This window comes from Triplophysa dalaica, chromosome 25, assembly GCF_015846415.1.
Source record: "Triplophysa dalaica isolate WHDGS20190420 chromosome 25, ASM1584641v1, whole genome shotgun sequence".
Taxonomy (NCBI): domain Eukaryota; kingdom Metazoa; phylum Chordata; class Actinopteri; order Cypriniformes; family Nemacheilidae; genus Triplophysa; species Triplophysa dalaica.
In genome coordinates this window covers 2,243,906-2,256,086 of record NC_079566.1, presented here as the reverse complement: position 1 = coordinate 2,256,086, position 12,181 = coordinate 2,243,906, and the positions used below count along the sequence as shown (strand labels likewise).

Below are 12,181 nucleotides of genomic sequence, written 5' to 3'. Positions count from 1 at the left end.
TATTTTTTGATTCACACTCATTCTTGAATCGATTATCATTTATGAATCAATAATTCTTCCTACATTTATCTAAAATAATAATGAAATAAGTATTCAAGAGTCTCAGAATTTCCAACAATATATAGTTTGTCATGATTAGATCAAAACTCCCACAAAAATATGGAAGCAAATGTGGGTAAACGGGAATGTCACAACAATAAGATAAGAACTCACATGCATAAATCAATGGACAGCGCCAGTTAAGAGGTACATTTTAATAAATCCTTTAGAAGTATTGTTCGTTGTTATGCATTAGCTAAAATAAACTTATTGTTAACAAATAGCACCTGTAAAGTGTTACCAACATTTCTATTTAGTCCATTTAATCTCATTGGTACCTTAATTTTTCTTATGGGCAGCTGCAGCTCACTAGGACTAGAATTTATTTTTATCATTATGGATTTTAATGAATTCATCCTTTCTTAATAATGTCATGTCAATAAAAAAGGAGTTGATGTGGGTGGTTATCAAGAGTGTTTCACCAGGTTTAAGTTTAATAATCAAGTACAAATCGACAGACATGGGTCAAACAAGTGTGTTCTGTAATCTATAAACATGGTCAATATTAAACTAAACCCTCCTGCATTTTTGCATAATATGCTTTAATAAGTTTCTCTACTTGCAGGACAGTTATTTGACACATGCCTGTTCATTTAATGGTGTAAAGAATGAGCCATCTTCAGCTCAAACATCAGCAATGTGAGTCTCAACATGAGTAAATGAGATGGGCATACAGTGTTATTAACAACACGTTTGGTTAGATACAGTGACGATTGGGTTAGAGAAGAAGTCATGGGGTGACTAAAGGAGTTAATGTCACAAAATACTTGTCATAGTTTCATGGCAGGACTCATAATGACCTCATAAGAACAACGGGGACAACATTCTGGCTTTTTAGTGACTATGGAAAATATATGACTGGGACATGTATTGTAAAACTACTAGATAATATCATAATAATGTGGCCTATCACCAAATAAATCAATTAAGAGTCATGCAACAGCAACTAAATGTAGAGCAAATAAATATACATGCGGCTGTTCAGTAGCTTTGAGAGTATGTATCTACTATAGCAGTCTACTGTTTAGAAATATCAGAATAAATAAATAGGAATGCAAAGACATTTATAATCAACATGAAAACAGACCTGTTTACTCTCTTTAAACATGTTCGCAATCTAAACATGTTAGCGTCTCTAGTAGATGTTACTGTTAAAAATGTAATAGCGATATGGCATCGCCTTGCTGCGTTTTTTACTCTGAAATAAGTCACAAAATGGAAGTGTGAGTTGTAAATGCTGTTTCATGTTGACTTTAGTGAACGGTATGGTCTCTAAAGAATTTTTCTTCCATGTTTTTAATGCATGCATTTAAGTCCAGCTGTTGGCTATTTTTGCATCCGAGCAATTTGCAAAAAAATTCAACTGAAAAATGTTTCGATCTTATCTATCTGCAGCGATTCAAAACTCCCAATCATATATTCAACCAAATAGTGCTACAAAATGAAACCAAGAAAAAATAAAAGCGAGTACTTGCATTAGAGCTAGTGAGGAAAATAGTGCATGCCAAGCCTTTAGGATTAAGCTACAAAACACAGAAAGAGAAAGCGTGTGAGAAGAATGAAGAAAGAAGCTAAGATGAAACATGCAGTGAGACATGCAGCAGCAAAAATCAGATATTTCCAGAGTTTCCATACAAACCTCCAACATTAAATTGCTATGTCTGATATAAATAGTTTCACCCTCAATTTTCTTTGCTCTTTTCTGTAAAGAACAGGAAAACATAAATTGGCAATGTTTGAACATAAAGTCGTGAAATGATTCATGTGTCATTTTTACAGTTTGTTTCACACATTCGATGTGCAGAACGTGATGGAATCAAATTAAACATGAATCGGCCGTCTAGTCGGGCAGAAAGAAGGGTCAAAGGTCAGGGGTGACTGCCAATTTAGGGATAACTGTCTAATGGATAAAATGTAATGAGATTATACACACAAATTAAAAGTGAAATGTACTGTATTCATGCTAATCCTTAAAAGTAAAGTGTGTTTATTATTTCCCCACCATTGATGAGATTTCAGAACCATTTATAGACACAACGATTGTCAACCATTGACCGGTTTTTCTTGCTTTTTAAAAGATAGCGTAAGGATAAGACAACATACTCATACAACATAATATTCTGGAGGCCAGGAAAGGTTTGTAAATATAATAAAAAATGCTGAAGCAATTCTATTTGCTGGGAAACCTTCTTCAAAACATGCTTTTTGATTTTTTTTCAAAATTCACATTTACTCTTTTAATGAGTAAAAAAGGCTCCCCTGCCCTAATTATTGCCTGTCGATTTCAGATTCTCTGACATTCTCTGCCAGAATCCGACCCCAAAGCACCTGAGAGAAAATAGTGCAAATAAAAACATGCAGCCACCGCAAAACCGTCCTATTACCACAACACCAGTCTTACCCTCTGTCCTCATCCTCCTACATCTTCTCTGATGGCTGATGACTCTCAGCAGAAACAAACATTAGCAGCCAACTTTTACTACTATACGCTCTGAAAAACCCAGCTCTTCACCTGCATCATCTCTGAGGTCAGTAAACATCTCCCATCTAAACATCCCACCACCTGTCACCTGTTCCCTCCTATCTCTGTAAGCGTTTTTTTAAATGACGAGATAACTCGTCAATGGCGGTGAAAGAGTTAAATATGTCAAATTAAGGAGTGGGGTTCCTGTAGCCCAACTGGCAGAGCATTGTGTTCACAAGCTAATGGCAAGGGATCGATTCCTAGTTAACACAAATACTGATAAAATATGTACCTTGAATGCACGGTCACTTTGAACAAAATTTTTAAATGCAACAGAAAACCAAGCTGAAACGACGTCGGACTTCTCTTCCCTCAGGCTTGGATAAAACCCAAAGTATCAAAAGCACCTGTGACGTGCTGTGAATTACCACAAAAGAAGAAATGTGGACTCGTTTGACCTGCGTGACTAAGACCTGCAGTCGGAAAGCACAGCTTGGCTCCCTTTAAAAACGGTTTCCGTCCTCATCTACGTAAAAAACAGCGTGATGCAACTAAAACAACGATAACTACGCAACTGACATTGGGTTCATCTGTACTCCACTCTTGCTGGGTAGCACAATGAACACAGTAAAGCTCAGCAAGCTTCATGTCGTGCTGACACACTGTCGCTGTCTTAAAGTGATGCATCGGACAGCCACAGCGGCATCTTTTATAGCCAAACTCATACCAGCGAAACAAAGCGAGACGACACAGCCAAGGCGGATGAGAAAGATGGATAAAATGGTGTTGTGTGCTGTAAAACATGGGCAATGAGGACAATGGCATCTTCCTCATGCTGTAATAACAAGTTCTGACCTTCCTCATGCGCACCACCTCTGTGCCTGCCCGTGGTGACTGCTCACACGCCCGAAGAAGAAGAAATAAAGAAGCATGTGAGTGTCTGTGATATACGTTACAGTATCTCTTTCCCAACACAACAGACACAGGAGCACATACCACACACTTGTCTCATAGTAATGGTGCTATAATATTGTCAGCATGCATTTAGCAGATAAAGGATTTGATGTTAACAATTCATATTACTGCTTGAAATACTCAAGACAAAAAGTAAATAAAATAAGCAATAAAATACAACAGTGCTAGTGAAGGCATCCACATTGGGTAAGTCCACTGTTGTGCATGCTGTTGTTTGATTGGCTGAAATCCTGAGCACAAACCTGGCTCTTTCTCTCCCCATTAGTGGCCGTCACCACCTGGGCGTCACGGTGGCGCCGTTCTCGCCGGGCTACCGTCTGCAGTGGCACAGAGACAGTATATACACACTGCCATCTCAACCACACCTTCACATTGTGACTGTGATGCTCTTAAGGTCACAGGCAAGGTTTCAGATAGATCAAAACAGTAAATGTAGGATTACCTATGAATATTCAGAACAAGCACTAGATGGAAAAGCTTGTCTGCCTGCTAGAAATAGTGACAGCTACAAGTCAGCAGGAGTCGGTACTGCAGATGTAGTTATTTTGATCAGGTGCAAAAGTATTTTTTGGTTTAATGTGAATAGGTTATACATATGTAAGGGATAATGTAATGTTGTCTCAGAAATAAGCCAGGACCGAGGGATCACACTGCTGCTTGTACATTATCCCGCTTATTACACGGCTACTTTAAAAAGCTGTTTACTTTTAGTTTTAAGTTAAGAAACTACATTCAAATGTCACGAACACATCAATTTAATAGTGTCATATATGTTCTATAAAGACATATTTATATTTCATTTGTAAAAAAAACAGTAAAAATGATTTGCTGTCTCCAGGTTACTGCGTGTTATTAATTTTGAGAGGTTGTTATCTGGGAATTACGAACCTGCAAATATAGCAACTGACCAATCAGAATCAAGCATTCCAACAAGCTGTGTAATAATAAGTTGTAACTAAGCCCCGACAGTATGATCAGGACCAGAGGCCAAGCAGAGGGTCTTGTATCACATTGAAGGGGCTTATTTCGCGATAACAGCCGGCTGCTTGTACATTATCCCAATTATAACACGGCTACTTGTCACATGAAAAAAAAATAGACATAAAATGTGAATTTGAAATATTTTATTTGCTCATTTTTACCGAATGAAGCCCTTCAGCGAGGAAAAGCCGCTTAGTTTCGTTTACGTTCAAACGTTACGAACAGGCAAATTGGTTCAATCATTTGTAAATACATTGTCATATATCTCATTAAAAGACATATTTATAATTAATTTGTGTGTAAAATTAAACTGCTCCTATTAAAATGATTTGCATTATCTGGGTTACAGGATGTTATTAGTTTTGAGCGGTCGTTATTTGAAAATAACATACCCTTGGCGACTGGCCAATCAGAATCAAGCATTCAAATGAGCCGTGTAATAAGACATATTAAGCATTAAGTATCATATTAGGTATTAAGAAATATACAAGTTGCGCTATAATGATTTATAATATAGGAAAATATATTTTTTGATTTTTTTTAGTTTTCTATAACTTCATATTGAAAAGCGTGTGTGTATTGTACCTTTATTTCAGGTGTGCCCTCTGCTTTGGTGCTGTGTGTTTTGGAGCTGTCAGTCACATGGGCTTCTGCCTTCATCTCACTCTTCCTCTCAGTGGAGCGTGGTCGGCCTGTGGGTGTGGATGTCTGTTTACGATCCGTGCGGGCGGCAGATGGCACCACTGGAGAAGGAGCTGCATCGACCAGGGAGATGGGAGACATGATGGGAGCGCTGACCGGACGGGTGTTCTTATCCGGGGTCGAAACCATGGCTGACAGAATGATGGATGAAACAGATGAGGAAAAGGTATACGGCACTGCAAGAATTCTAACAGTAAAAGCTTGTCTGTATGGACTCGGGTCATTGGTTTGCTGAAAGAGTGCTGCCCAAGATCACAAAGCGGTCAATAGTATCTACACATGTCTAGCGCAATAAATAGCTGTATTAACAGTTTATACAGACTTGCCAATTGACAAAGCTAATTTTCAGTATAGTCAAGTAACACTGACTAAAGTGTGCAGTTTTGTGGAAACAAGACGCTGATTTTATGTCAATAGATAAGATGCTTTAGTGGATAATAATGAAGAAATCTGCGAGGGAGTAACCTGTTAACCTAAAAACCTGTCTGGAAATCTTCACTCCAGCAGAATTGTTTTGTCAAGGTCAAGGTTTATTTATACAGCATAAAAATAAATCACACCAAGTATTATAATGCGAACGCGTACAGCCGAACACACCGCCTTAAAAAAGTATACTTCTTTTGACCCATACACATACACACTGGTTTTTACGCATGCACATTACGACATATTGCGATATCTCTCTGGGCCAACAGGGGTCAGATTTTCTTCAACTACATTGAATCGATGCTCCCAGGACACGGTTGCCACCTGGTGGTTACTTTAAGAAATGGAATGCGCATGCGCAACCTGAGCGTACTTTATACGCGAAGTAACAACGGCGGTGTGCGTACTATTCTGATGACGAAATTTGCGTCATGCGCACTGTACACGGTCCCTCGAGTACGCATAAAAAGGGAACTATAATCCGGGCTTGAGGCACAACATTTTAAAAAGACATGTACATGCACAGTGCACATCTCAGTAATGCTATCAGACATTAAGAGTCAAATGAAGCTTGAACTCTGGGAGCTTCTCAAACAGAAGGCCAGTAATGACAAAAGACTTCTGCTTAGTGTACAAATAACAACAGATGCTTGAAATGTTGCAAGAAAACTTGCATAAAGAGACCACAGGGGAACTACAGTATAAACTAGCGAGAGACACTAGACAGCAAATGGATTTAGCATAGCAACTCAGACCTCCGTTGTCAAACTCCTGAAGGGCAACTGGTTGTGATTGGCCACAATCCAACAGAAAAAGACCTGCTTTGGTTTTAAATCCGCACTGCAATAATTTTGATTATATCAAACGATATATATGATATATACTTAAGAAGCAACACTGTGTACGATAAATCTTTTTACAATTCTTAATTATTGTCAGTTTTTAAATACACAAATTTGGAAGATAGTTTTCTGGATGCTGCTCATTTACAATAACACTGTGTCTGAACCGGATGCGATCAGCGCAATGCGACAAGATACGGCTTCCTTTAAATGGGTTTGTCGTAGCATGTCGCGGAAGTCACGTCCGGTGTAGACACCGTGTGAAAGTGACTTATAAAATACTGATAATGAAATACTGATCATACCGGTTGTGTTTTCGTTAAAGGACAAGTTCGCTTTATAATTAAAATGTTTTGATTTTTTACTCACTCTTATGTCCAACCCTATCCAACGTGATTAAGTTTTACGAGAAGTCGTGAACGCAAAACAAGGTTTGGTGCAAGCCTCGTATTTGTGGTTAAAAAGGTATATTTGTTCTTAGAAAATGACATTTTTTGCTATAAAACACACTAATTCATTGGCTGGTGTCGCGCCCTTTAAAGCTGCGAAGACTCAACTCAACTCAACTCAACTTTATTTATATAGCGCTTTTTACAATTTTCATTGTTACAAAGCAGCTGTACATGAGACACATTTAATACAAGTATGAATTCTAAAGCAGCCCCCCCGGCCAGGCAGATAGTGCAAAACAATATGCAAACGGTGGTGAGGAACCCTAAACTCCCATCGAGAAAAAAAACCTCAGGGGAACCCAGGCCCAACCAGGGGATTCCAGTTCCCCTCTGGCAAAAGCTGCTGCCTCTGCACAAGCTCATCAGTGCTTGCACAACAAGGCTTAATAAAAATATAAAAATTAAAGATTATCATTAACAATCTAATAGCATTTGAAATGTTGTAGAAAAAACAAAGTTGTCGCGTCCTTTATCCAGCTCTATCCTCTTAGCACTTGTCAGGTCACCGACAAGACACTGAAATTTGGATCTTAAATCGGGTTGCCCCCCCATTAAATCTCTTATTTGGAGGAAAATCCTGAAATGTTTTCCTCAAGAACCCTGAATTAGTTTCTACAGAAGAAATAAAGACATGGACGTCTTTGATGACATGAGGGTGAGTAAAAAGTATAATCAGTTATCAAATATTCTAAAGTGAACTTCTCCTTTAATCAGATTAAGTTTTGAGTTAGATCCTTTTTTTCATCTAGTTATCAACTGTACATATGGATAATCAAAATGACAAAGATAATAACATATTCATTTACATTGCACTTAAACACACCTCCATCTAAGCTGCGTGATGCCCTCTTACTGGCAGAGCGCTGGAAACAGGGGGCGGGTCTGTCAATCATGGAGCTGGCCTGACGGGTTTGGGCCTGAGTTCGCCCGCTGAAACGGAACTTTGATCCCAGAGCCAGGAACTTCCTGGGAGTGGTGGCCGCCTCTGTGGACACTAACCTGAGACAGAAACACACAGATTTCTAATAAGTGTTCATATCCATTCATTTTAAGCAAGCACTTATCTGCACATAGCAAGACACATGACATACTATGCAGGTATAGATGGTTTTATTGGACGCACGTGCCTGGGTACCAGAGTAAACTTCCGGTCTGTGTTTGCTTATCGGTCTGGCAAGTGGCTAGTAAAATAACAATTTATATTCATATTTTTTATATCAATTTTTTATGTGTATTAATTGGATTTCCTAATTGGTTGAATGGGTCATGTTTAAACACACGGGCACCTTGCATTTAAGTTAAGCCAATTAACGAATCTTCTCAGGGGCAGAGTACGACTTTTTCTGCAAGAGCCGCCCACCACACACCCCTCCATTTGTGAACGCATTTCCGTTTCCCCTCTGTCTGCTCTGTTCATGATCACACGAAAAAATTCATGAATAATGGTGCAAGACACTAATAGAAATAAAATGTTACAAAATCTGGGCTTGATATGGTGAACCTATCAAGGGAATATCATCATGTCATGAGTTTGCACACTGCATTTGTAGTATACTTTTTGGTGTTTATACCTGAAGAATGTGTGATGCTCCACACACACTTTCCACAGTTTCTTGGCAGCCGTGTAGTTAGGCAGTTTAAAGCCAATGGCGCTTTCATAATGCTCCAACTACCGTTAAAAAAGAATGAATAAAAAACATGTGAGTACAAGCTTATAAAATGAAGTAAAGGTGTGGTCGATTTTAATTTAAGTCATCTTGAAGAGTGAATTTTTTACATAATCATTAAATATGAACCTTAACCATGCATGTGATCCAACTAAAATAGAATACTAGGTACCTCATGTTTTTTAATTGGTAATGACATTTCTACTTAATCGCTCATTAAGATTTTTTTTTTAATTACACCACCAACATCGAAATTACAAGGACAATAAAATACTAAATGTCAAAAATTAACTAATTAAAAACTAAGTTTGGAAAACATAGAATGACTATTACATGTCTTTAAAAAGTTGGAAAAGGTATGCATTCTTAATGAAGTTTACAATATTACAATTTCTGACTCCGCTCTTCAAAACAGAATCACAAACCTAAAACACTATAATCTGAAAAGCTTCATGAGCACACATACATCAGATGGCCGTATCTTAATGAAGAAACTGCTGCGTTTGTAGGAGACTTTGAGAACTTTCGGCCATGGAAAACGATTAATCCTCAACTTTTCTTTATACACCATCAGACCACTGGAACAGACACCCAACATGATATCCACCCCATCCAGATCCTGAAAGAAATATCAGGGAACAAATATACAAATATCATCTTTTGTCTTGAACGTTCAGACTGTGACAGTCACAAAAACTCCCGCAGTAAAAGGGCTTTTGTAATCACAACACTTCACCACTAGGAGGCGCCCCAACCTTCAATTTTAAAATCGTGAAATCCATAATTTATTTAAATCCATGGCTTGATGCAAACAGATTGACCTGGTTTCATCTACTAAACCTCAACAGTAACAGGGAACTCAATACTGTTTATCAGAACACAAACAAGCACTCCGGTGATATAAAGGACACTTTAATTCAGAATGAGGACTTCACTTGAGAGGTTTAATCAATGTCAAGTCACTTTGTTAAACAAGGACATTTAATGTAATTTATTGTAATGTATGTAAGTCTCTAGGTACTGCAGCAACCCATTTAAAAACATACCTAAAAAATGTGCTATTCATGATGAACTAAATTTGAAGACCCTTATGACACGTTGCCTGTTTTGCACTTCCCTGTTCCTCCATAAGTTTCCCTCCTATTACAACATGTTACATTCCTTCACCCACCTTAATTTTCACCTGCATTTTTGGGTGAACTATCACTTTAGTAAAAATACAAATAAAAGTATTTTAAAGGAAAACTTTTTTGAAAATATGCTCATTTTCCAGCTCCCCAAGAGTTGAGTTTTACCGTTTTGGAATATATTCTGTCGATCTCAGGGTCTTGCGATAGCACTTTTAGCATAGCTTAGCATAGATCATTGAATCCAATAAGACCAGTAGCATCGTTCAAAAATGACCAAAGAGTTTCGATATTTTCATTTTTAAAACTTGACTCTTCTCTACTGATATCATGTATTAAGACAGGCCTAGAAAATCGCAACTTTAAATTTTCTGCCTTTCAACATGCAGATCAGCTGTACCTTGGCTTGGTGGAGGTCAAGCCCGTACATGGCAAGTTTTTTGGCGTTCTCCAGGAACATCATGTCAGCCTGAGCTGGGCTCATAGACCTACATAAAAGCATGATAAAAGTAACTTAAAAAAAAGGAGGACATTCTCAGCCGTATGTTTAGTTAGCATCATACCAGTTTGGGGAATTCAACTAAACATGAACATTATGTAAGTACAACCACAAAAAGAATAAATAGTTTTTTTTGCGAAACATCCCAATCAGGAAGGATCATAATAACCTGTATGTGCGATGCAGCTCCATGACCTTCTCCTCAAGTTCTTTGGTCTGTCCTGGGATCAGCTGGAGATCCTTGGCATAGTCAGTGCCGTGGACCTCCAGGTCGTACTCGCCCAGTTCAGACTGCAGGGCGTAAGAGCCAAGCAGGGCCAGAGTCACAAAAGAGCAGGGCAAACGGCCACTCTTGATGTCCTTTCGCAGCTGCAGACACAGGTAGTACCTGCACGGCAAACAATTGATAAATAGGCTAACATTTTTGCTAACGAAATTTGTTATCAGTCAACAACCAAGGTAAGTTTTTTCTTGCTGAATGTCATACACACCAAATGACACAATTCATGGAGATGTGCACAAAAAGAGAGGAACGGGTCTAGACGATAATCAAAAGATGCGTTGTGTTATAGCTTATGGAGTCAGGACAAATTAATATTGCTTTTGCATCTCTCTGAAGCTTGCAAAGAGGTGGTCGAAATCCATTAACTGAAAACCTAAAACAACACTTCTGTACAAAGAATACATAGGGTTTGAACGACAAGTGAGCGAGTTATTTTTTCACATTTTCATTTTAAAGTGAACTATGCTTCTAACAACAGCTCTAGCCCTTTAGTTCCAACCATGTGACTCTGCGATGCTGCTTGCGATTGATCAATGGACGTGGTTTCGGGAAACACTTGGATCGTTGACCTATGCTGGAACTTCTAAACTTGGACCAAAGTTGGCTAAGGGCCGATTCACATTTTGCATCTAAAAAAAAGGGCAGAAAACTCCCTTTTATCCAAAGCACCTAGGAGTTCGCGCTCTCCTGGCGTCTGTTGTTGCTAAGCAACCATGGACCACGCTAGCCATTAAGACGAGGAGGTATGAACAAAGGATAATATAAACTGAAAATACCTTATAATAACTATGCTACTAGATTTATCTATGCTGTGATCATCTGTGTCTCCATCTTAACTGAGCGTGTCTATATTGGATTGTTGGTTTTTGGTATCATGAAAAGTTGAAATATTTTAATCTTGATGCGGCGGCAGCGCGCCTAGAAAAACACTGCATGCATGTCGTGACCGAAAATAAAATAACGATTTGCGCGCACAAAAGACGCGACCCCTGGTTGATTAAGTCAGTGAACTGATTCGACCCAAAAGGTCATGACGTGTTTAAGAGATTTGTGTCTTTTTGTCTGATTTGTTAATAAGATCTGGGTGATTGAGTCATTCATCTGAAACTGTAATGTATGCATAATAGATGATTATTACAGATTGTTAAGAGATGTAAACACAGACGGGAAAGTGTTAAGGTCAGTATAGGATAAAGTATAAATATTTGCCTGGTGAGGTCCTCTGATAGCTGAGCTGGATCAGGTGGGTAGAACTTCACATTAAATGTGAAATCATAGTTGGTGCCTAGACAAATACAAACAGATTTATTGCAGGACTCGCAGACAACACATTTCTAGGCGGTTGCTAATGTAATCTTTGTAGTTGCTAGGGTGTTCCTAATAATTACAGCATTACTAGGTGGTACCAAGATGTTGTTATGTGGCCATTAAAGGAATACTCCACCCGAAAATGAAAATTCTGTGCCCCAAGTTGTTCCAAACCTGTATGCATTTTCTTTTTACTGAACACATAGAGAGATGTTTATAAAAATGTTTGCAGCTGACATTGGCTATCAAAGTAGGACAAACTAAAATGGTATTCGAAGGTGTTCAACAGAAGAAAAAAAAATATATACAATAATTGTTACTACTATGATAGTCAACGTTGTCCCAGAAATGTCAGT

General features: G+C 38.3%; 1 protein-coding gene across 11 annotated transcripts in view; it reads right to left on the bottom strand.

The window, feature by feature from the left end:
• Positions 1-12,181, bottom strand: part of epb41a (erythrocyte membrane protein band 4.1a) — a 49,128-nt gene that overhangs the window by 17,604 nt on the left and 19,343 nt on the right. For 7 of the 11 annotated variants that reach the window (XM_056742084.1, XM_056742073.1, XM_056742076.1 and 4 more), the window contains exons 6-15: positions 11,727-11,802; positions 10,404-10,622; positions 10,136-10,223; positions 9,075-9,227; positions 8,513-8,610; positions 7,765-7,940; positions 5,105-5,352; positions 3,781-3,855; positions 3,419-3,457; positions 1,739-1,801 (exon numbers count right to left, since the gene is read on the bottom strand). In XM_056742084.1, coding sequence (XP_056598062.1) covers positions 1,739-1,801; positions 3,419-3,457; positions 3,781-3,855; positions 5,105-5,352; positions 7,765-7,940; positions 8,513-8,610; positions 9,075-9,227; positions 10,136-10,223; positions 10,404-10,622; positions 11,727-11,802 — 1,235 coding nt within the window. The remainder of the gene's footprint in view (positions 1-1,738; positions 1,802-3,418; positions 3,458-3,780; positions 3,856-5,104; positions 5,353-7,764; positions 7,941-8,512; positions 8,611-9,074; positions 9,228-10,135; positions 10,224-10,403; positions 10,623-11,726; positions 11,803-12,181) is intronic. The other 4 variants (XM_056742074.1, XM_056742075.1, XM_056742077.1 and 1 more) reach the window with 4 other exon arrangements.